The following is a 25,689-nucleotide window of genomic DNA, read 5'->3' as shown; positions in this document are numbered from 1 at the left end:
CAATGCTTCCTGCATCGGATACTGAAGGCTGCAGAACAACGGACAATGCGCGTTCTCTCGAGTGGCGAACAGATCTACCCGAGGAAACCCCCACTTCTGGAAGATTAAACGGACTTGATCTGGATGGAGACGCCACTCGTGGTCTGCCGAGAAGTGGCGACTGAGACTGTCCGCACGCACGTTCAAGACTCCGGCCAGATGGTTTGCTATCAAGCAAATCCGATGGTCCTTTGCCCAGGACCATAGTCGAAGAGCTTCTCTGCAGAGAAGGTACGACACCACTCCTCCCTGCTTGTTTATGTACCACATCGTGGTAGTATTGTCCGTTAGGACCTGTACCGACTGACCACGAAGGGAAGGGAGGAAGGCCTTGAGAGCCAGACGTACAGCCCGTAACTCTAACAGATTGATGTGAAAAATCTGTTCCTCTGGAGACCAAAGACCTTTGATCTCCAGATCCCCCAGATGAGCTCCCCACCCTAGAGTGGAAGCATCCGTTATGACTGTGGCCACTGGTGGCGACTGCTGGAACGGTTTTCCTTGTGAAAGATTGTTGCTTGCAATCCACCACTTCAAATCCACAGCAGCATCTCTGGAGATCTTGACAGTACCCTCTAGATCCCCTCTGTGTTGAGACCACTGCCTTCGGAGGCACCACTGAAGAGCCCTCATGTGCCAGCGAGCATGCGTGACCAACAGAATGCAGGAGGCAAAAAGACCGAGCAGACGAAGGACCTTGAGGACTGGAACTACCGCTCCGTTTCGAAACATTGGAACCAAATCCTGAATATCTTGAATCCGCTGAGGCGGAGGAAAGGCCCGACCCAATGTCGTATCCAGTACTGCCCCTATGAACAGGAGGCGCTGAAAGGGCTCCAGGTGAGATTTGGGCTCGTTCACCGAAAAGCCCAGGTCGAACAACAACTGGGTTGTTGACTGCAGATGACGCAACACAAGCTCCGGGGACTTGGCTTTGATCAACCAATCGTCCAAGTAAGGGAATACTGCTATCCCCTTCCTTCTGAGCTCTGCCGCAACCACCGACATCACCTTCGTGAAGACTCGAGGTGCTGAAGTAAGACCAAACGGAAGGACCGCAAACTGGTAGTGTTGCGATCCCACCACAAACCGGAGATACTTCCTGTGTGACTTGAGTATCGGGATATGAAAGTAAGCATCCTGCAAGTCGACAGACACCATCCAGTCTTCCATGTTCAACGCCAAAAGCACCTGTGCTAGGGTCAGCATCTTGAACTTTTCCTGCTTGAGGAACCAATTCAAGATCCTCAGGTCCAGAATTGGCCTCAAACGACCATCCTTCTTGGGAATCAGGAAATACCTTGAGTAAACGCCTTGACCCCTTTCCTGCTCCGGGACCAACTCCACCGCGCCCTTTAAAAGGAGGACTTCCACCTCCTGTTCTAGCAACAGGAGGTGTTCTTGTGAACAATACGAAGGGCGGGGCGGGATGAGGGGCGGAAACTCCCGAAAGGGAAGGGTGTAGCCTTTTCCCACAACACTGAGAACCCAAGTGTCCGACGTAACAGTCTCCCATTTGGTGAGAAAATGCTGTAATCTTCCCCCTACAGGAGAGGAGTGAGTGGGAAATGGTGGAAGCCTAAGGCTGCTTCCCCTGCTGCACCCCGCCAGAGGATGAGGAAGAGGCAGAGTGCTGCTGAGAGGCTCCCCTGGTGCGGACCCTACCCCTCCCCCTAAAAGATCTATAGGGGTGGGAAGAGGCAGGTTGCTGATATCTTCCCCGAAAGGAAGAGGAGGAAGAGCCACGCCCAAATCCACGAAACCTCCTGAAGAATCTGGAAGAGGCCGTGGAAGAAGGAGCTTGGAGTCCCAACGACTTAGCCGTGGCCCTGCTCTCCTTAAAACGTTCCAAGGCCGAATCAGCCTTAGCCCCAAACAGTTTGTCCCCATCAAACGGGAGATCCAACAATGTGGACTGTACATCTGCCGAAAAGCCCGAGTTACGTAGCCAGGCCTGTCTCCTTTCCACCACAGTTGTGCCCATTGCTCTGGCTACCGAGTCGGTGGTATCCAGTCCCGTCTGGATAATTTGGGTCGCAGCAGCCTGGGCATCAGAGACAAGATCCAAAAGACCCTGGGGAAGCTCTGTAAACGAAGAGGAGATGTCATCCATCAGAGCATGAATATACCTCCCCAGGATACAGGTCGCATTAGTGGCTTTTAACGCCAGACTGCAGGACGAAAAAATCTTCTTCGACTGCGCCTCTAGCTTTTTTGAGTCTCTGTCCCCAGGCACCGTCGGGAAAGAACCAGGCGCTGATTTGGACAAACAGGAGGCCTGCACAACCAAGCTCTCCGGCGTAGGGTGCCTAGATAGGAAACCAGGATCAGTTGGAGCCGTCCGATACCTCCTGGCCACGGCTCTGTGAACTGCTGGGGAAGATGCCGGCTTCTTCCACACCTCTAAAACCGGATCCAGCAGAGCGTCATTAAAAGGTAATAGAGGCTCCGCCGCGGCTGAGGCCGGATGCAACACCTCTGTCAAAAGGTTTTGTTTCGCCTCCACCACCGGCAAAGGCAGGTCCAAAAAACTAGCTGCCTTCCGTACCACTGTATGAAAGGAAGCAGCTTCCTCGGTATATTCCCCCGGGGACGAAAGGTCCCACTCAGGGGAAGTGTCCAGCCCACTGGCCGACTCCAGTCCACGCAGCCCATCACCCGAGTCCTCTAGCTCTCCTTCCTCTAGGGCTCGTTGGTACTCCTGCTCCTCTAGTACCCGGAGAGCACGCCTCCTTGAATGCAGTCGTTGCTCAATCCGCGGAGTCGACAACACCTCCGCCGAAGTCGGAGATCGGCGCCGATCTTCCGAAGCCACCGACGCCGCATCCGGCGCCACAGGTAACTTCGGCGCCGACTGAAGAGCAGATGAAACGGATGGACCCACCGGAGTCACAGGCCGAAATCTCGACGTCGACGGGATGGAAATCCCTGGGGCCAATCCCTCCGAAGCCATCGGAGCGGCCACCGGCGCCGACACTGGCGCCGAGCCCACTTTCCCAAACGGGAGAAAGGGCATAAAGGGTGCCGGCCGAAGAGGCGCAGGATCACCCAAAGAAAAGGCCAAAGGCCCAGCCGGAGCACCCCCTGGAGCCATCTGTTGGAAGATGGCATACATCGCATTCAAGAATGCGGAACTATCGGCTCCAGGGGTGGGAAAAGCCGGATACTGGGGTGCCTGACTCGGAGGCGACCCCGACGCCGGCCTCGGCGTCTGCGCCGGAGAAAACACCTGAGGCTCCAATACCTCAATCACCGACGCCTGTCCAGGCGAAGTTGGAGACGTCGGAGAGAGCAACGGCGTCGAAGGATGCGGCGTCACCGTGGGGCTGACCTCCCATGTCCTCCGGCGCCGATCCGGAGACCTGGAACGAGCCTCCCTTGAATGACGCCGAGATTCTCTACGGCGCCGGGAGTCTCGATGACGCCGATGTCTTGGAGAAGACTTTTTCTTTTGATGCTTCTCCTTTGACTTGGCCATAAACAGCTTCGCCTCGCGTTCTTTAATGGCCTTCGGATTCATGTGCTGACACGAATCACAAGTCGAGACGTCGTGGTCGGAGCTCAAACACCAAAGGCAATCGGAATGAGGATCCGTCACCGACATCTTGCCTCCACACTCACGACAAGGCTTAAATCCAGACTTTCTCTGCGACATTATTTCCACAGAGAAAGAGTACGCAGCAAGATATACACTGTAACCGCAAGAGTAACAGTTGCTCCCTCGAAGATAACCGTTTCGAATGCACGGAAAAAAGGGAACTGACGTCCGCACGTCGTCGAGGACCTCTTATTGCCTGTATGACGTCAGACGGCGTCGCGTGCGAGACAGTGACGTCCTCGTCGACGTGCAGAGACTAGTAAGAAGATTTCCGTAGAATGCTGGCGCCATGGGAGTATTCATGAGGTGAGGAATCCACAGGTAGTTGTATCCATCAGAAAGGTGTTTTTATCCATGAGCAGGATGGTCTGGGGGCTGTTCTCAGTCCCTTCCTCAGCTTAATAGGATGACTCCCTGTGACTAGAAGGTTTAACTCACACTTAGGCCTGCCTCCCTTTGCCTTTCTACTCATCTCGGCTTCAAACTCAATGGCAGATGGGAGCTGCCCGAGTACTAGTTTGAAGTGACCACAAGGTAGGATTTGCCTATTATCATAGCCACACCACTGCGAGGTCAAAGGGACCGCTGACCAAATAAAGAAAGGTTCTGCCATTTTGGAATCAGGTAGAGAGGGGCAATGCGGCATGGTTGTCTGTAAAACACACAGGAAGTGCTGCAAAAGTGGGTATGGTCACCCCGGGAACTTTTAACCCAATGAATAGTGAGCAGCCAGGAGTTTCCCCTACCAACAGCCTGGAACTGGGCAGAAATGTGGCATCACCAGTCCCTTTCTCAGAACACGCTTGAACCTGTGGAGAATCAGAAGGAAAATCGCACCACTGTGTAAATAACCTGAAGGAAAACTGGATCTGCTTTCCTTGAACCTATGTGCCAAAGAAGTGGATTCTAAGGGTCAACTGGCTGACTTTCTGTTTGAGCTACAGGGACCCAACACCCTTTCAAAAGTTTCTCTCCCTGCAACTGTCCAACTGACCAGTTCTAACTGGACCTGCCCTGGACCCTACTGCTGGCTCTCCTCTGGAGTGAGTCCTAAACCCCAAGTGGTGTCCCCCAGGTCTTGGCCAATGGGTTGGTTTTAAAGTATAGTCCCTCTGTTCACATTGCAAAAACTGGGACTCAACAACTTTTTGCCAACTTTCTGCCTGGAGAGCCCATGGAGAATGGGATTGCTATGAAGCCAGGGCCATCAAATTGCCAGTCGGCTTCAGTTTGCCCCATTGAAGGAGATCTGACTTACACAAATAAAAGTCAAAATGTAGAGGGCTCCATCTGGACTGAGGCCAAGCAGCAACCCATCGAAGTCAAAGTCTATCTGGTCACAGAGTTTGGACTTCACACAAACATATCTTTCCCGTTGTCAATGACCGCACCAAGACCCGCTCTTCAGCATTGGTAAGTCTCTCTTCAGATCCAGCTCGCAGCTTGACCCACCGCCAACTCATCAACAACCACTTTTATTTCCAACAACGTTTCTAAGCCCAAATGTAAACTTTGCCAGGACAAATAGGGTCATTGTATCCGACCTGCCCTCCATTTGGGACAGTCTTAGCTTTTGATTTCAACCCAGTGTAGGTTGACTAAATAATTGCAGTTGGGGTTTTGCCCTTTTTTGGTGTTATTTTTAATTTTAATTTAAAACAATTGTATCTGTGATTCTACTAATTGGATTTTTGAAGCATTTTTGAAACATTCTCCTGTTTTTCATCCAAAAGGGAATTTGTCAAATGGAATACAAAACCTGTAATACTTAAGTGAGAAAAAAAGCCTAGGGAAAAATGTTCTTTCAGTTTCTTAAACCCATTATAGTTGTGAACCCTCCTATGACTCTGGTAGCACTTTACTAAATCCAAATTCATTTTTGCGCTCCATATGTTCTAAATTTGCCCTGTGCAAGAAAATAGTTACTGATTACCCAACAAATCATAAAAATTCAGAAAGTGACTCACCCCAAGTTTCCTAAGACGAATTAAGTATATTTTTTCACCTTTTGAGGATTAAGTGTAGGAGGAAAAAGTAAAAACACACAGGCATATGTTTCAACTGTGGTATTTTACTTGTTGCTTTGTGTTTCCATCGATTTTTGCAAAGTGCGGCCTCAATTATTGCAACTGTGACAAACCCCAACTAGCAGCCAACCTCTCACTGCTTATGGACTTTGGTCATTGCAGCAGAGGTTTGGCTGTTAGGCCTAACTTCTGGCCACGCCTTGTGCACAACTCCAGCGGAAGACAGGGACCTGTGCCCACACCCTCACTGTCATCCAATGTGCATAGCTGAAGGCCATGCGCAGTGAGGAGTGGGGGGTTGGTTGCTGACTCTGAGGGCCAAACCCTGTACAATCCTGCTGCTGGAGGGCCAATCCCCCTGTGGTGGGCCAGCCCCCTGTTGTACATAGCCCTGCACCTAACCCACTGCAGGCAGCCAACCTTTATAGCACATGGCGTAAGGCTTGCTACAGTGGCAGTTGGCTACATAATCTGGTATTTGACCATACCTTCCTAACTTTGTTGTAATTGGTTGTAGTGGTTCCAGCCACTGGATACACAGTTATTTGAACCAAAAATGTTTTCTTGAAAAAATTGAGGCCTTACGGAGGGTCTCTGCTCCCCATGTGCCGTGGGGGTCACGGTGTGCTCATCCTTCCCCATTATATGTCTCTTTTTTTATTTTTTCAGGATCTGGGGATCAAGTACCTGAATTTTGTCTTGGGAGGCACAACATTTTTGTAAATGTGGAGAATAGATAATAAGATCGCCTTGGTACCATGGTTTCTTCACCAGATCCGCAGTACCAAAACAACTGTCAGCAGTAAAAGATCCCACAGCCAATCAGATTTTATTTACTATTTGGTACTGCAGGAAAACCTCTGAACCCAACAATCCTGAGGTCTCTAACATTTTCTGAGAGTTAAGCACTCCACACTTAAGGATGCCCAACTACAGCCCCTTTTTATAGGGATGTGTACAGAGGAGACTGGACACAGAATTTGACTTCTGGATAGTTTGTTTTTTTGTGTGTTGTTTGTTACACACTTTTTAAACAATTTTTCGGTTTGAATTTTTTAAAACTTTTTTTGAACTTTGTTTCTACCATTTTGAACTATTTTTTTTTACTTTGTACTTTTATATAACAATTTTTTATTTCTCTTGTCTTTTCACAAGTCTTTGTGTTTTTTCTTAAGATTATCTTCCATATCTTCTGTAAAACATTATAACTGCTTCTCCAGGGGAGACAACTTTTAGGCAGTGCCTGCAAAATGCAACAAAATGCTCCCTTTTCTCATCCTCCTCCTCTTGAACCAGCATTTCCCCTGGTGCAGTCTGTTCTCCTTCTTCTGCTTAACTCTTTGTAACCTCAGCAAAAACATTACTGCTGAGCAGTAGTGGCTCACGTGATGCAGAAGGGGTAGGGGGAGGAGGGATTAAATTAAAAATTCTAAAATATTTTTTAAAAAAACACTTACCTCCCCCGCCGTGTGCCGCTCCTTCTGCCTCTCCAGCTCCTTTACAGGCACAGGCTCCTAGCCTGCCCTGAGCCAATCCTGACACTACTCATAGCAGCGTCAGGACCTGCTGGGAGTGCCCAGCCAGCGCGCTCCCTGGCAGACTGGGAGCCTGTGCAGGCTCTCTGCAGTCCAGCAACTGTGTTCTGGGCTGGAGAAAGGCTTGTGCGCATGTGTTTGGCTGGTCCGAGACGGCCGGCCAAACATACATGCACTCTGAGGGGGAGTGCTGAGCACTCCCCCATATTGCTTGTTACCCCTGTGACCCCGCCCCTTTACCCCCAAAACAATATTAAACCTAGTTTATTATCGTTTTGGGGGAAAAGGTTTGCAGCTGCCGCTGTTGGCGGGAGGCAACACTCCTTTGCCCCTATGGAGGAGCTTCCCCTGCTGCTGGAGGGAATAGCCTGCATTTGCTTCTATATCCCACTTATTCCCATGGAACACTGGCTAGCTTTACTCCCAAGGAGAACATGATTGCACAAATTTCACATGACTTCTTGTGTACTTATGTTTTTGGTCAGCTGGTAGTTTGCTGCCACACTACTGACTCTTTTACAGGCTTAAGTGGTTGTGGGGCTGCTGATGTTGAAGAGATCATAAAAAAAGACATCATACTGTGATGTTGCACCTGTGCTAGGGGTGTTGGCTCATGGTGTTGGTGCCTCCTGCTGTGAACTTGTCCCTGAGGCCATAATGGATTATGATCGTCTTCCCATCAAACTGCCTTTCTAAAACACCAATGTGCCTATTATGTTGAGAACAATCATTTGAACATTTTTTTCAAAAAGCTGTGTGCTTATTTACGAGTAGTGGCTCCTAGTTACGGCATCTTTCATTTTCTTTTTGGTTCTGCATTGGTAGCACGATATTCCAGTAGGACCCATACAGGCAGTGTGAGAGTGCCATATTGCTCCATCAAGTGCATTTCTTCCTTTTCCTAGTCCCACAGTAGCACACTATAACAGGAAGTTTGAAAGAAAATAAAGTTTAGTTTATTTGAGGGTGGTTTGTTTTCATTTGTGAACATAAGGGTTTGCTAAAAGATCAAAATAAATAGGACATTTTGTGTTTTTTTTGTTAAAATTTCTCTTTTCTTTCTTATACTTTAAGTCAGAGGTACTGCAGTACTATTGTTGGTATCATAGTACCTCTGACTCATAGTGAAACCACATCTGATTGGTTGATGTTGCAGTGCTTGTGGCATTTAAAAGCAGGGCCCGCCCTAGTACAGTGACTAGGGAGCTGCACTTCTGTGTACACATCCTCTGCACTCTCTTTTTTGAGTGATTTTTTCAATTTTGAAGCGGAATGGACTAAAAAACAAATATAAGATGGTATCTGGAGGAGAATACAGAGGAGTTGAAGAGCTTCAGGAGAACTGCAGGAGCCAAGAACCTCATGACAGTCCACTGTTAGGCAATTTTCCTACTTAGACGTGGATAAAAGAAGCTAATCCATAAAAGTGGTAACATGCAACCTGTCCCACAGCTAATTATTCAAGGATATCAGTACAAAATAAAAATAAATTGGGGCACCAGGAATGATGAAACACCTTAATGCATGCACATTACACAGCTGAATGCAGCAACATGGAGACATAAGAGGGTGATGGGATGCCAGCATCATCAGCTCTACACCACCCTCTCCAACCTGCTGATTTATTCCTCCAGAAGTTACTGCCACATACATCAGCCTTTTGTTTGCTAACATTGCATTGTACAATAAAGTATGCAAAAATATATTCTGTAGGGGAATAGGGTGCTGCAGTTAGAACTCTGTAGTAGGGAATAGAGTGCTGTAGTTAGAACCCTATAGTTGGTTGCCGAATAAATGAACTACAAGAAATATATATAATTTTACTTTTTCAATTTCTGATGCTCTGTTGTTTTGTTATTTTTAGTTGACCCCCACATAAGGTAAAACAATACAGTATACAATGAATAATCCTTCAAAAGTGTTCTTGAACCTCCTCTTCTTGTGAAAAAATAAAATAAATAAAAATCTATGTTCTTTGTCATGTCTGTGATTTAATGTTATTGTGTTTCATTATATTTTAAGGGGAAGTTTAATATTCGTTGGCACCACAATGTGCAGCATTCAATTATGGGCCCAGATTTACTAATATCATAATGCAAACCCACCACAAAGTATTGTGATGTTATTTACTTTGCAATGCAAATCTGGATCTATGTGCTACTTTACATCAAGGGGGCATCGCTTTGGTGGTAAATGGCATTCTCCTGCAATCGCCTTGGGTTTTTGACATATACCCCTATCTCCTAACATTGGTGGACAGGGATTTCTACCAAAACCATATAACTCCTCTCAACATGTTATAAGCTTTGCATGAGTGTTGCATTGTACAGCACACATAGAAAGTGGGAAACTCATTGAAGCATGGTTTTTGAACAGTACAGGTCCACTTCTAGTACAAAACCTATGCTTGATAGAATGTATTGGCGTGTGACAGCCTAAAGTGTGCCAGTGCAGGAGAAAGCAGAGGCAGCAGGCCATAGGCACTGAGCAGCCAACTTTGCTGCACACAGCATTCGGCTGCGGGACATAAACCACAACACAGCAGCCAAACCCAGCTGCACATAGTCCTCGGCCATGCTATGGGGGTGTTGGTCACCCCCCATTATAAGCAGCCATCCCTGCTGTGCACAGAGTTCAGAGATTGCTTTTCTCTTATTTTTTATCATAATTATTTTTGGTACCACAGTACTCCTGCGGAAAGAGTGGTACCATGGCAGTTCCATAGTACCTCAGAGAGGCCTGCTCTCAATCCCATTGGGAGTACCCTGGTATCACTGAAAACAATAACTTTTTTATTTGTATATACTTAGGGGATCACTATGCCTCCCACAGGTGGGCATCAGGGTGTAAACCTAACCCCCTTATACAACCTTTTAATTTCCTCACTACTAGGGAACCAAGTTATGTAACAGCAGTCACAACATTTTCTCTGATGTTCCAGCCATTCAATCAGATAGTTTCAGTACAGCAGTAATGAAATTGCTGATGGGAGAAAATAAATTCCCCCAACCAATCAGATTCAAGTATTTTGTTTTTATTTTAACCCAGTGGTTTCCTGCAGTACTGTGCCACACAAGTACTGCAGGACCAACCAGGCAGATATCTGTAACTTCTTAGGGGGGTTAACCGCTTCATGTCAAATTTGAGCCCTACTTTAAATGTTAATTTCTCAAAAATGGGCAAACAAAACAGAGTTACAACAAATTTTTAAAAAGCATGCTTTTTGAGTAAAGTTCTACGTTTTTGCCAAATATAGTGGAATTATGGTCAGCCTTTTTCCTGTATTAAAGAGTTTCCTATTTGAATTAACATGGAAAATCACTCTTTTGGGACCTACACCTTTGTTTGACCTCGATTTGACAGATTATTAGAAACCTATCCATAAAGGAGCCAAAGCGGATGAACGTTTTTGTAAAGTTTCATACAGACTTGTTAAATGGAAACATAGTTATGCAATAAACAAAAAGATGCCCTTCCTCTAAAAATTCTTACCTAACTATCACTAAACTGTGGAAACGTAGACTGTGTAATAGATATTACCCAGTGGCGGTCGCCACTGGGTTGTTATAGTTAGAATCATGTTTCCATAGTAAATTAATTTTTGTTTTGGTAGTAACTTTGGGCCTATTTGTCGAATCTCCACAAAGTTGTCCAAAAAAGTGCTATGTTTTTAACTAGTTTGTGCATGGAAATGTTCCGGTGATCTGTCAAGCAAAGGTTGAAAAGAAAAAGGGGTGACACAAAACACTCTTTCCCTCTTCATTTTTCTATAAGCTATTTAGACACAGCTACAGCCTTAAATGTTGTATAGATTTACACCATATTTGGCAGAATGCTAGATCTTGGTCCAGACAGAGGGCATTTTGTGTTTTGGTGGAAATCTCTTCAGTAGTTTTGGAGGAATAAGGGGTAAAACAAAAAAAGTATGTCTAGCAATGGCGAGTCTGCGGATCCCAACAGATCTCAAGCTGAGATCTGACCAACACCCCAACTAGGAAGTGGTGGCAGCCATTTTAGGACTCAGGACTCAGCTCCGAGACTGCAAAAGACATAAGGGGGCAGGGTAGGAATACCCCATAGCCTGGCAGTGGTGGTCCCAGAGGGACCCTAAGGTAACTAAACTATGTCTAGCGCCCTCGTCATATAGTGATCATTTCCTCACATATTACATCAATGGTGACAAGGCAGTGGTCCAAGATTCTACCCTCCTTTGCTGTGGTTTACCACTCACCTACTCTTCAAAATGTGACTGTCGTTGAGAAAGGGCTATTCCAATGTCACAAGGCATTAATTCTGGCTTTCGACAACCTAGCACCTTTGAAATCCCGCTCATCTCAAATACAAACTAGCATGCACCCTGGTTTTCCTCTGCATTCTGAGAGGAAAATGTTCCTGTAAAAAGCTGGAACAGTGCAGGCAGCATTTCAAGGAGCCTGAGACCAAGAAAATGTTTTGAACAGCCCTGAACAGCTATCATCACAATTTAAAAAACACTATAAAACATTATATAGCAAATCAAATGAATACAGCTGGTAATTCTTCTAAAGAATCATTTAAAGCCCTCAATTCCTTTGGAAGGTATACCTTCCTGAACAAAAACAATCATCCTAGCAACACAGATACCCTTGCATAGAGGAAAAGAACAGGAATGTGCAATATGTTTTGCAGATACGGCGCATTCCTACACTGTACCAAAAAGTTGTAAATATGCCACAGGGTGTTTTGTTTTGCTAGCAACATTTATGAATCTTCACAAAATCTTCTGAAAAATGTTTATCTACCTTAGCACCTTCCGCAAAAGTTTTGAGGTGATACGTCACGCAGCAACCAATAAAAAGGAGGGGGGCTCCCGAAACACATTTTCCAATAGCAAAGTGAGATAGAGATACAGAGAAAACGGCTAAAAAGAATTACACCATATCTTGCAGAAAGCTAGACCTTTTTAACTTTTTGTGATTTGGTGTAAATCTGTTCAGCCGCTTTAAAGAAATTAAGGCTAAAAATTTATAGATGTCTGTTGCCACTGAACTCCTGCAGAAAAAAAGTCAAACCGTGTGTTTGATTAGTTGGCTCTGTGGGAGTCCAGTGGGGGCGAGTAATGTGACTGGCAGCTGCAACATAAAGAAAAATGCTGGAGCTGCAATTATGGGGCTGGTGGATTTGTTCCCTGAGTCCTGAAAATATCTTTAAACACATACAGAAAGAGACGGAATAGGGAAAATCTGACTAACTATCCCTTCTTGGGAGGGTGGGGTAAGGGGAGTTTTTGAGGAACACCCCTGGGACCAAAATGATAAATATTTTGACCTTATTACAGTGCTGCAGAAGCCAGCATAGCATCCTTTGTAGTACCTCTGGACTCTAGCAGGATCAAAAAAAATATATTGGATTGGGGGGTATGTGGCCCAAGGTCATGAGGTGTAGGGGGTTGATGGCATGTGGGGTTGGGCGCAGGGCCTGTGGCCATCCCTCCCACTGTGTGTGTGTGTATATATATACATATACATATATATGTATATATATATATATATATATATAGATAGATAGATATAGATGTATAAAGATATAATAGAGCTACGCCATTGCAAAACATTATATCAAGAAGCATACTAATGATGGGGAAGAGAGAACTCTCAAACTGCGATAACTTGAGAGCAGATACATTATTCGTCCATGTACCAAGTCACCTCATGGGTTGAACACGGATGAAAAACTGTATGTTCACTTGTAATTAGTAAATGAACTGCATTAATAGCCAATTCTTATTTTCTTTTGTTTTTTCTTTTTGTTTTGTTTGTGGTTGTTGGCAATTGTAGTGGTAATTTACCGATTGGTCTTTTGCATTATCAGTTGATGATAAATGTGAGTACTGTAGAGGAGGAACAAGCCTAGTAAAAAAATAGCGGGTAGCAATAGGAGTAGGATCAATATTTTCCAGAGCACATCATGACAAGGGAAAAACTTTTGAGTCCAGGAGGACATTGACAGGTGATATAAATGCAGTACATATAGTGTCTCACGGTTCTGGTCGATATGCTCAGTTTCTGACACTGAGCTTTATCCAAGGCAGATAAACAAGGCTAGATTTTGGGACACGTGTGTCAAGGGATGCATTTCTTTAGTAGATATATACAGATGATGTCTTGCTATGTAGCCTTGTAGCGAGGCACACACAAAGCGCCCTTGTTATTAGAGGCACTTAGCCTTCGAAAGCAACACGTTCATGACAATCAGATATGATAACTATGAAAGGGGACGGATTGTGGCACTTAGCCGGGATCACCTAGATGCATTAGTATCACAGTTGGATTAGGGAAGATAATTAGTATGTACAATCATAATGCAGTTATGTCAAAGGTATGAACCATTTATGTCTCAAATTATTTATATGCCCATCTATGTTTGTTGATCTACAGCTATTGTGCATTTTTTCGTGGCTGTTGTTATCTTCAGAGACGGGCCATAATATATTTTTGAACTTTGATAATTGTGACAGCATTCAGTGTGGTATAACACTTACACCTGTCATATCCTGAAAGTCTCTTATTGCTTCAGTGCACAAGTTAAAGCTTAAATTAAGGCAAAATCATTGTGTTATGTTTGTGTGGTCACCGTTTAATGTGTTTTCAGCTAGTTATTTTGTCGGTGTTTTAAGCTGAACTACAAGATCCAGAATACCTCACGGTCGGATGGAAAGATCTGCTGTATATAATGAGAAATAGTGGAAGAACTCACTAACCGTCAGCAAGACTCATAAGAGTTAAAACATATGGGTGGTTGCTGTGGATTAAACAAAGACGATAATTTTGGATTGCTGGAGTGCATGAACTTTCTTTCGTAATATTGATTGTAGGAGGGTGGCCTGGTTTGAAGTGGGTACCTAAGGTACTTACACCTTATACCAGGTCCAGTTATCCCTTATTAGAGAAATGTAGGCAGTGTTTGGAAGGCAGGCTGTCTAGAGGTAGCTGTAGGCAGAGCAGCCAAGGCTGAACTAGGACACATGCAAAGCTCTTGCAATACCACTGTACTCACACACAAGAAAGACAATACTCAGTGTTACCAAAAATAAAGGTACATTATTTTAATGACACAAGTCCAAAAATATCTTAGAGGCTATACTCCCTTAGGAGGTAAGTATTATGCACAAAATATACACTAGTAACCAAATCAGGTAAGTAAACAGTCAGAAATAGTGCAAACAGTGAAAATCACCATAGGCCAGCATGAGCTTAGGGGCAACACAAACCATATACTAAAATAGTGCAATGCGAATGTCGGTTTCCCACCTAGGCAAGTGTAGTGTGTAGAGGGGCGCTGGGAGTGTAAGAAAACACCAAAAGTAAATAAAATACCCCACCCAGAGCCCAGGAAAGAAGGAGTAAAGTACAGCAAGTTTCCTCAGAAAACACAAGAAGTCGTGATAAAGAATTATGCAAAAACCAAGCAAGACTGTAGGTTACCAACAATGGATTCCTGGACCTAAGGCCCTGCGGAGAGAGGGGACCAAGTCCAAGAGTCACTAAAGAGTCCAGGAGTAACAGAAGCCCCTGCTAACCCGGATGTAGGTGCAAAAGTGGATTCTCTGGTTAGAAGAAAAAGTCAGAAATGCACCAAAGTAGACAGCTGTGGGTTCCTTCTTGGTGAAAGAGATGTCCCACGTCGAGGAGTAGATGGATGCAGGCTGCTTTTCGTCGTTGGATTCCACCAACAAGTTTTGGCTCACGCAAAAGACGCATTTGGCGGGAAAAGGCACCACCTGGACCCAGGCGGGACCTGGGGGTCTCAACTAGGACTGAGGAGACAGGGAGGGGCTCTCAGCACTTCAGAGAGAACTCAGAAGACCAGGCAGCACCCACAGGAGTCCCAGGACAAGTGGACAAAGGAGTTGCAAATAGCGGTCGTCGTAGCACTACACAAAGGGTTCCCACGCCGCCGGAGAAGAACTCAGGGAGCTGAGCATCGCAGGATAGAGTGCTGGGGACCCGGGTTACTCTGTGCATGAAGGATTCCTTGCAGAAGCACACAGAAGCCCTAGGAACTGCAAAAGATGCAGTGCACAGGGTTACTGTCTGGCTCGGGGAGGCAAGCTCTTACCTCCACCAAATTTGGACAGCTGGAAATACAGAGTTGCAGTAGCCTGCTTGGATAGTTTGTTGCAGTTGTAGAGTTCCTGGAGCAGTTCTGCGGTTGATCCGACGGTAGAAGGAGAAGCAAAGGTTGCAGAGGAGTCCTGCTGGAGTCTTGCAAACCGAATCTGAGAAAACACCCAGAAGAGAGACCCTAAATAGCCCTGAGAGGGGGATTGGTCACCTAACCGGATAAGCACTTACCAGGAGGGGTCTCTGACGTCACCTTCTGGCACTGACCACTCTGATGCTCCCAGAGTTCCCTGACCATCCTGAAAACAAGATGGCAGAACTCAGGGACACTCTGGAGGAGCTCTGGGCACCACCCCTGGGACTGGGGGTCTCTGAACCAGTGTAGACTGGATTATGCAAGGAGTGCATCGTTTGTGCCCTTCAAAGCACTTCCAGAGCTCTGGGAGAATACCCCTCCCATGCCTGTAACACCTATTTCCAAAGGAAATACATTGTTCTGCATTCCTGGGTTTGGGCTGCCCAAGCCCCAGGAGGGCAGAAGCCTGTCTGTGTGGTGGCAGCAGCTGGGGCTGCAGTAGAAACCTCAGAGAGCTGGTTTGGCAGTACTGGGGGTCCATGGTGTTGCCCCCAGGGTGCATGGAATTGCCCCCAAAACCAGAACAGATTGGGGGTACAATTTCTCAATCGTATACACCTTACATGGTAATATTTGGGGTTAACATTGTGAAGCTTCATATATGTATTGACCTATATGTACTGCACACTTAGAATAGCGTCCCTGCACTCATGAAGGCCCGGAAATTGGTCCTGGACAACGTGGGGGCACCTCTGCTAGTGCAGGGCAGCCCTGACACACAGTAACTTTGCACCTAGCCTTCGATAACTGAAGGGTAGACATATAGGTGACTTATTAGTTACCTGGTGCAGTGAAAATGGCTGTGAAATAGTGCTTACACTGTTTCACTCAGGCCTCAATAGCAGTCCTGAAGAAGTGTTTGTATGAGCTCCTTAAGGGTGGCAAAAGAAATGCTGCGGCCCATAAGGATCTCCTGGAAAACCAATGCCCTGGGTACCTAAGTACAATATAGTAGGGACTTATAAGGGGGGGTTCCAGTGTGCCAATATGGAGTGGAATATGGAGTCACTAGACTATGGTGACAAATTTAGAAACAGATAGAGCATGGAGTTCTGGTTAGCAGGACTCCAGGGACACAGTCAAGCAAACTGACAACACAGTAAACCATACTGACATATAGGCCACAAACTATGAACACTGGGGTCCTGACTAGCAGGATCCCAGTGAGACAGTAAAAACACACTGACAAACAGGCAGAAATTGGGGGTAACATGCCAAGAAAGATGGTACTTTCCTACACTGATGTATCGTTATATATTCACTGAAAATAATCTAAGGTTACAGGGACGTTATAATTAGAAAATAGAACTAAAAAAAATCATAGAAATTCACTTTAAAAAAAGCAAAGGTTACAGGGACATTATAGATAGGCTCATATTTTAAATGTACAAAACCATAGAAATTCACCATTCACAGTTAGAGTTACCTCAAGTAACTATAACTCGGGCCCTAAGGTAACTATAACTTGCGTCCTCGCCATGTACAGGTATGTGATCAATAATTGTTCTGCAGATGTTACTGTCACTTTATCAATGATGTTATCAAAGATGTCATAAGTGTCGTAATTTGTGGGGTAATTAGCAGTGTATGGCGAGGTGGTGAGTTATAGTTACCTTAGGGCATGAGTAATTGTAAGGGTTTAAAAAAATGGTCTTTAGCCCTAGGGGGTCCGTTTGGGACCCCAACACCAGAGCCAAGGCATTAGGGTGTTCATACCCTGGTCCCTTTTGTATTTTTTATTCTTTTTTTCTGAGACTCGGCTTCAGCCGAGTCTAAGATGGCTGCCAACACTTCCTTGTTGAAGTGCTGGCAGCCAATTAGATCTCAGCACAATATTGGGAGGGATTGCAAACCCTTAGCGTCCCTAGATAAAAAAATTGGATTTCCTTACATTTCTCAAAAACTACTGAACGGATTTACACCAAATAACAAAAAAGGCTTCTTATGTACCAAGAGCTACCTTTCTGCCAAATTTGTTTTTTTTCCATCCAGTGGTTTCTGGTCTATCATCGTTCAGTTTTCCTATGGGAATTAACATTTAATTTTTTTTTTTATTTCACCCCCTCTTTATCTCGCCACTGTTTGACAGATCACCCTGAAAATTTCCAGACATATATATATATAGTGTATTATCACTCAACTCTGGCTAGGTATGCTTATCTTTTTTGTCACTGTGGTAACTGACTTGTCCTAAACCACCAACCTTGATCTAGGCATTAACAGCTCTTCTTGGTGTACCTAGAGAGTCAAGGAGGCTTAATTCGACCAATTTTCAGCTGCATATCTAGTACTTGGATCACTGACTTCTATTACCACTTTTAGAGTGCTTGCTATTCCCAGGGTCCCAGCATCTTTGTGTATCATTTAAGACAAATCCTGACAGCAGGCATACAAACCTAAGCAACCTGTAGATTTCTGTGCCTTCTTTCACTCCACTTACTTGTGCGAATAATCTTCATGTGTATAGGTTGAAGAAATGAGCATTTCTAAATAAACAGTTAAATGTGGAGAAAACGTTTCATTGATGAATTGCCAAGCATACCTTCACTAAATGAACCATGGCATCTTTGAAGAAAACCGTGTCCATGCATGCTCCACGAATCGTCTCATTAAACATTTGAAGAAACATATTCAGGCGACTTTTTAAGTGATTGTAGGACTCTACTGGCTCATAGATTTTCGGCATATCAAAGTCTGCATCTTCTGGTTCTTCGCCTGTGTAAGAAAAAGGGTAAAATCACAATGAACCCTAATACATGACATTCAAGAAAGCTTCCCTTTTCTCCATCCACGGCCTAGTAATCACCGCTGCGGGAAATTATTATAACCGTAGCCGAGCCCCTAAACTGTGCGACTCTTGGTTATACATTAGGCATTTTGATTTCCTAGATCATCTCTCTTGATTGCATAGAAGTGGACAATTGAAGGATGATAAAAAATAAAATGCTTTTATAAGCCCTTACTACGAATATCCTCTTAATTCTGATGAGGATGGTAAAAACAGTTATCGGTACCATCGGAATTACAATACCTTCAGTGTTTCAACGATCTATTTTCACATGGACATTTTGGCTGCTGAAAATGAAAATCTTGGGGCAAATGAGTACTCAATGGAGGGGTGGGAAATGGAACTACTGACTAACACTATTAATTCCTCATTTTGAAGAGGACCCTCGGAGTCCAGAAGTTCATGGCCTGGATTAACCCCCCACAGAGTTACCGATACCACAGGTGGGGAAAATCCAGGCAATTTCTGGGACACTCATAATGTAAGCCACAGTATTATGACAAGCCTTGGAGTGATTAGAAGACTATTTTGCCCTATCTTACGTTTCTCCTAAAATGTGGACAGCGGCAGCAGCCATCAAGTGGGACTTACCACTTCAGTGTAATCCGCTGTCTTAAACCCTCATATAATCATTGTATCTGCAAAGCCAAGACAACTTGAACTGCTTCAATATGCAAAAAAGAGATTTTTCTCCTTACATAGTACGCTTGGTTTAGCAAGATTGTATCGTAATAATTTAAGTACCAAGTGCAACCACCTCTTTCTTTGTATGCCAGGGGACATTCTTTCTCCTCAGGTTCAAGGACTCAAGTCTTGAAAACATAAGATTTGCTGTTTATTTGACATGATTCTTTTTTCCAGGTTCTCAACGTTGATAAAAGCCTTGGGCCCAGATTCTCAAAGGTTTAGCATCGGGTTAGTGTTTCTTTTGTAATGTAAACGGACGCTAAACTTGTTTTCGAATTTGCAAACCAATGCAAATTGGTATTTGCATTGGTTTGTGTGGCAAAGTAATGCTGAAAAGCAAGTGTTAAATTAAAAATGTCTTTATTTCTTTGTGCTTTTCCGATTTTGCAAGTGTGCTGCAATATACAGCACACATACAAAGTAGGAAAAATATTTTCACTTGTATAGGCATAGTATTTACCCTTCCCGTACAAAACCTATGCTAGACTCATGCACACACCCTATCACTATGGCACTAAGGTATGTGCGTGGTGCACAACACCTGAAACAGCACAGGTGGTAGGGAGAGGGAAGGAGAGTGCTATTTCTATGTGACTAATGTGTTCTCTACTTGTCACGCAGTGCAGCATTTTTGCCTGCTGCGCTGCACTGGGTGACAGGTGTTTGAATCTGGGCCCAGGTTTCACAACGGTCGTGCAGACTAATTAATACCATTCTTCCTTCGAGAACCTCATTCCTAGTAGTAGGCATACTAAGGCGGTCATTCTGACTTTGGCGGGCGGCAGAGGCCGCCCGCCAAAGTCCCGCCGTCAGAATACCGCTGCGCGGTCAGAAGACCGCCGCGGTAATTCTGAGTTTCCTGCTGGGCTGGCGGGCGACCGCCAGAAGGCCGCCCGCCAGCCCAGCGGGAAACCCCGTTCCATGAGGATGCCGGCTCCGAATGGAGCCGGCGGAGTGGAAGGGGTGCGACGGGTGCAGTTGCACCCGTCGTGATTTTCAGTGTCTGCTTGGCAGACACTGAAAATCTTGGTGGGGCCCTGTTAGGGGGCCCCTGCAGTGCCCATGCCATTGGCATGGGCACTGCAGGGGGCCCCAGGGGCCCCACGACACCCGTTACCGCCAGCCAGGTTCTGGCGGTCAAAACCGCCAGAACCAGGCTGGCGGTAAGGGGGTCGGAATCCAGCAGCGCCGCCATGGAGGATTCCCTTGGGCAGCGGGAAACCGGCGGGACACCGCCGGTTTCCCATTTCTGACCGCGGCTGTACCGCCGCGGTCAGAATGCCCATGGGAGCACCGCCAGCCTGTTGGCGGTGTCAGAATGACCCCCTAAATCTCCTTATGTCATTCATACTTCTGCGAGATACATCATATAGCACACTTTGTATACAGGATGGTATTTTTTTCTTTTCTTATGAAAACCTTTCCTATTGAGCTCCATAAATTATCTTAAATTCTCCATTGCATTTCCCCCAGGGATCCACATGCTCCTCGCTGATGTTGTTCTTGGCTCATTTTCCAGGTGCTCAACTTTTGACTATGGCAGAAGGACTTTGAATGGCTTATAATCATGGCCTCAGTGTCCTGATTATTCTCTGGTGAGCATACATACTATTAGGCACTGACTTTCTTTGCAATGTGACCAGGTTCCATTCAATAAATATTAACATCTAGTGCCTCAGACCCTGATTAACTCAGATTTTGTGTTGGAGTTGTACCACTTTTGTGCGCTTCCATGATTCAGAATCCATGATGGGATTTATCAAGCTACACAAATCAACATTTGTGTGGCTCTGCATGGGATTTTATTCTAAAAGTAACTCAACGCAACGGATAGCGCTGCCTTGCATTACCTTTCATCAGGTAGGACCCACATGGGTGAAGCATGGGTGTTCTTGTGGAACCACTTATATATTTTGATGCAAACATGGGTTTTCACCAAAACGGTACGCCACCTCAAGACGGGCATAAAGAGGAGAATTATCTTTATTCCTCCTCTTTACTACTGCCTTGCATGTGTGCTCCATTATGCAGCACACATACAAAGAGCATAAGCCTCTAACAATATTTTTTTGTGAACTAAGATATACCTCCTTGAACAAAACCTATTTTGAAAACAACACAGGCCCCCTTGTGTTGTGGTGTTAGGTAGCCAGAAGTGTGTCAGTGCTACAAGAGAACAGGATTCGTAGATATGACACATTTCTGCTCTCTCCATTTGACGAAAGCAGCACAGCAACTCCCCTTGCTGAATTGTCTTGCCTCAAAGTTTAGTAAATCTGGCCCTCAATCTTCACCTCAGTCTTGGTTACATCTTTGCCAAGTATATCATGTTTCATAAGGATAATCTCCAGCAGTCCCAGCATCAATTGCTCTCTTGGATGGCGTATTAGGTTCATCATAACAAGACATGACTCTCTTGTCAGTGTACGTTTTCTATATTGTACATTTTGGAGATGAAAAAAAGTTGTGTTTTTCCCTAGTTTGGTTCTTCCTCTTGTTGAGTGCAGACCTATGGAGAAGTTTTCAGGAATGTGGTGGGGGCAATAAATATTTCAGGGCCACAGTGACTGTCTTATAGAGACGTCAGCAAGTGACATGTCCTATACAGTGCCCCATGCAATTAATTTAGAACTGATATTCCACTGATATGCATTTTATGGGTCCCTTCTAAACCCCAGTCAAGAAGATTGTGCTCGATTTACATTTTCCTAAACGTAAAAATTATGCAAGTACTAAAGTTTAACTTGCAGAAGCCAAGGATTCTGATTCCTGACCCCACAAGATTTAAGCAATCAGCTCAAGCCCACACAATCACAAAAAAACATATCTTGCCAAGGTTACCCGTTCATCACACCAATCAAATACATCAAGTTTAATGAAGGAATAGCTGCAGACTTGTTTTAGAGCTCTAGAGATGCATCAGAGCTAGACCCAAGATTATGCACTTATGAAAATTACAGGTCATGCTTTCCAGCTGGAGTCCTCAGAACCAGATTCATGCCAATCCAATTATGAAAACAGACCTCAGGAACAACTATGACAAATGAGAAATCACAATCTAGGGTTCCAAAAGTAGATTTTAATATGTGGAAAACCGTGATCTATGAATTGTGAATTGAGAATTTAGGAGTAGTTCAAGGGCCAGTAAAGGAAGTTATGTGTATTACAAAACAATATTACATTCTTTGGTTACTGGATTTAACAGTAACATTTATACTTGCTAATTACTTTTTTTTAAAAGATTAACCAGAAGACACAAAAAATAAACCATTCTTCCTAGGGATCCATAAAAGTGAGAAAGGTTTTAGATAAATCATGGCAGGCTTATCATTGGGAAATTTCATATATTTTTTTAAAATCATAAACACCTTCAAGAATGTATTATTTTTATTCATGTAAAGTGTTATAAAGAATAATGGAGGTAAAATATTTAGCTTGGAGTCATATGTTAGACCAAGCAGCAAATTCATTGGAAGTGCAATTCTAATGAAGAAGTCACTTTGGTAACTCTCTTTCTGGTTGATAATCTATCTAATCACAGATTACTCACCTTCAAACTTTTCCCAGGCACCAGTCTGGATCTAGATTTTTAACAACAAATGCTCCCCAGGCCAGTAGGTGACTCAACAAGGCCTTTACAGTGTGGAGTGTTATATGGGCACCACCACTAACAAGTAGAGAGTTGGCTCGATGGAACGGGGAGGAGAGATGGCAGAGAGAAATATTCAGTTAATCTATTCCCCAGAAAATGTGTTGCCAAAGGCAAGTAACATGTTCTTCTGATGGATACTTCTAATCACTGATTCCTAAACTTTGTAACAGATACCGAAGGAACACTTCCCTGGGGAGTGTTTTCACACCACAAAGTTCTGCAGAACACAACAGGCAATTTAATTTTGTAAACTTTTGAGTTTTTAACAAATTACAATTGAAATGCACAAAGGAAAACATATTAGCATATATACAAACCTGTTATTGTAAAGTATTACAGTATTAGGAAATTATGGTATTGATGAGCTAAAACAAATTTTCAGACTAAGGGCCTGATTTAGATCATGGAGGGATTAAGCCGTCACAAACTTGACTGATATCCTATTCACCATATTATAATCCCCATAGAATATTACGGGATCGTAATACGGTGGACGGGCTATCCGTCACGTTTCTGACAGAGTAATTCACTGCACCAGAATCTAAATCAGGCCTTAAGTCAGCAATGGCTACACTACAATACACTGAATCAACAAGCAAGTTCATATTTTACTATTGCCATGGGTCAATCAGGAACACAAATTATAGATTAGGACTCTATTCAGTTGGAGTGATGGGTCCTGGGCTGAGAGAAGGGGGCATTATTCAGTCTCAATTAACTATAGCATATATTCCCAACAAAGACTTCCCAACAAAGACTGTCTCCAGGCCTTGCTCTCGGGATTTGTAATGATGAATACATTTCTACATGTACATTCAGAAATGTAACATCTCGCAGCCAGTCTTGGTGCTGGGGATAACACATGTCAGCCAAGCCCTAGCCACCTGGCAATGGGCAAGCACTAGCATTAGGGACATCAATCACTTTCTAGAATGGGGGATATCAACAACATAGCCCAGGAGCATGGTGAGTGGTGCACACAGCAGTGAAACATTTGTTATTTCACCAATTGTGCTGACAACTTCAGATTAAAAGTCCCAAATTGGGGGGCAGGTCTAAGGCAAATGCGTAAAATCAGCAGAGGAGAATTGGACTCATTCCAAGGTCCACAATAGGTCTACCTAGTGTAGTTGGTGTGGGGTGTAGTACACACGTTAATAACATTAAAGTGGATAAAGCTGTGCCTCTCATCGTAGGGAACACATTTTATCTGCTCACAACAATAACCCAAGATCTTATGGGGAAAAGGTATTCCAGGAGGCCATCTCTCACCACTCATAGTGGTGGAGAAAATTAGGCTCTTCATCTAACATATGAAGGGCACCATGCTCCTGGTACTAGTAAAAAGATGTGTCTGTATGCTGGGGTCAATTCCTGTGTGTCTTCTGGGAAGTCAGGCCATTGTGTTGAGGCAGTGTGGCAGAGTCTAATGTAAGCAAATAGATCAAAGAGATTAATCTCACCTGATGCCTAACATTGCTCCAGCGTGAGAAAGAGACCATCTTCGTACAACTTATTGATTTTAATGATGCTGAATCATCGCAATGTGGTGCAGGTGGACCTATCCATTAAGGGGTTAAGGAGAGGTTGTTTCAGTGCATTTACTTGGCTCGTGTATTTTAATAGCTAGCTTTGTATACAGTATAACCACCTTGAGATCATCCCTTTCAATTGGAAAATAGGGAGCGGGGCACTTCAGGCTTATCCAATAAATAGAAGGTGTGCTTGTGCTGCAAGAAAATAATGTTTGGGGCCAGGTACACCAAAGCCACCCCTCTCATGAGCTTGTGTGAACCTGTCCCAACTCATGCACAGGTTCTTAACCCACACAGATTAATTGTGTCAGCAATGAGGTTCAAGCAAACATTCTACTACTGGGGAATGGGAATGTTTGAAAAGAAATATACAATTTTAGTAAGGATTACCATCTTTATAAGTGCCACTCTGCCAGCTAAGGACAGAGGAACCTTGATTCAGCACTGAACCCTTGCCGTGAGCTCATCCAGCACCAGGTCATTACTGTCCCAGATAACTGAGTCAAAGTTTCTAGTAATCTGTATACCAAGACAGAGCACTGAGTCATCTTTCCAAGCTAGTTGAAAATTAAAGTGACTTGCTGGGTACTGTCTGTGAGAAGAAATATTTTGAACTTTTCCCAGTTAATGCGCCATCCTGCAATGTCTTCAAAATGTATATCATCGCAAGTGAATGCACTAAGATTTTCTCCCAGGTCACTTGCAAATAGTAATATATTGCCAGCATAAAACAACAGTAGAAACCTTCATGTGAGGACTCTCATTTCTCTATGTAAGTGGCACTCACGCAGTTGGGAAGCAAAAGGCTAAGTAGCTAAGACAAATAATAATCGTAATCAGGGGCAACCCTGTTGAATACACCTGCCCATCTCAAGTGTCAGGGTCAAATAAACTTTAAATCTAACCCTAGCTGTTGGGCCTACCTACAGGCCTTCACTTTTAAGGTTTCCATAAGTTGTCCTCCATGTACTATCTTGCAGTTCATACCCTTGTAAGAGTTCCTGATGATTATTACAAGTTTATCTGGCACACTCTCATGGTGAAAGAGCTTCCAAAGGGTCTCTCTGGCCACACTGTCAAATGCCTTCTCATAGTAGATGAAGTTGGCATAGTTGGGGATGTTCCATTCCATCGACTGCTCAATGATGATGTGCAGCATTGCAACCTGGTCTGTGTAGGATCTATCTTTGTGAAAGCCAGCTTGTTGGTCCTGCAACAGAGCATCAACTTGTTCTTTCATTCTGTTGACAATGACTCTGCTGAACACTTTGCCTGGGGCTGACAGAAGAGTTAACCCTCTGTAGTTTGTGCAGTTACTCAGTTTACCATTCTAGGGAACCTTGATGAGATATCTCTCCTTCAATTCTGATGGCACCTTCTCCTCTTTACAGGTCCTTCCAACTATGGGTTAGGGCATGTCTACTGATGTTTCAATGTCTGCCTTCAGTGGCTCCTATGGAATGATGTCAGGTCCTGCTGCCTTCCCATTTCTCAAATGTTTGATGGCTCACTGTATTGCTTTTTTGGTTGGTCTGCTGCAGTCAACTGGCAAGTCCTTGTTAGCTGACAGTATGGCCGGTGGAGACTTTG

The 25,689-nt window shown here is 44.4% G+C and overlaps 1 protein-coding gene across 1 annotated transcript in view; it reads right to left on the bottom strand.

The window, feature by feature from the left end:
* DNAH5 (dynein axonemal heavy chain 5) overlaps positions 1–25,689 on the bottom strand; it is a 4,110,061-nt gene that overhangs the window by 945,427 nt on the left and 3,138,945 nt on the right. The window contains exon 52 of the mRNA XM_069219645.1: positions 17,980–18,152. Within this exon, the coding sequence (XP_069075746.1) occupies positions 17,980–18,152 (173 nt within the window). The remainder of the gene's footprint in view (positions 1–17,979; positions 18,153–25,689) is intronic.

The sequence above is a fragment of the Pleurodeles waltl genome, chromosome 2_2 (assembly GCF_031143425.1).
Source record: "Pleurodeles waltl isolate 20211129_DDA chromosome 2_2, aPleWal1.hap1.20221129, whole genome shotgun sequence".
Taxonomy (NCBI): Eukaryota; Metazoa; Chordata; class Amphibia; order Caudata; family Salamandridae; genus Pleurodeles; species Pleurodeles waltl.
The sequence above is the reverse complement of the archived record's forward strand: the minus strand, read 5'-3'. Positions and strand labels throughout refer to the sequence as shown.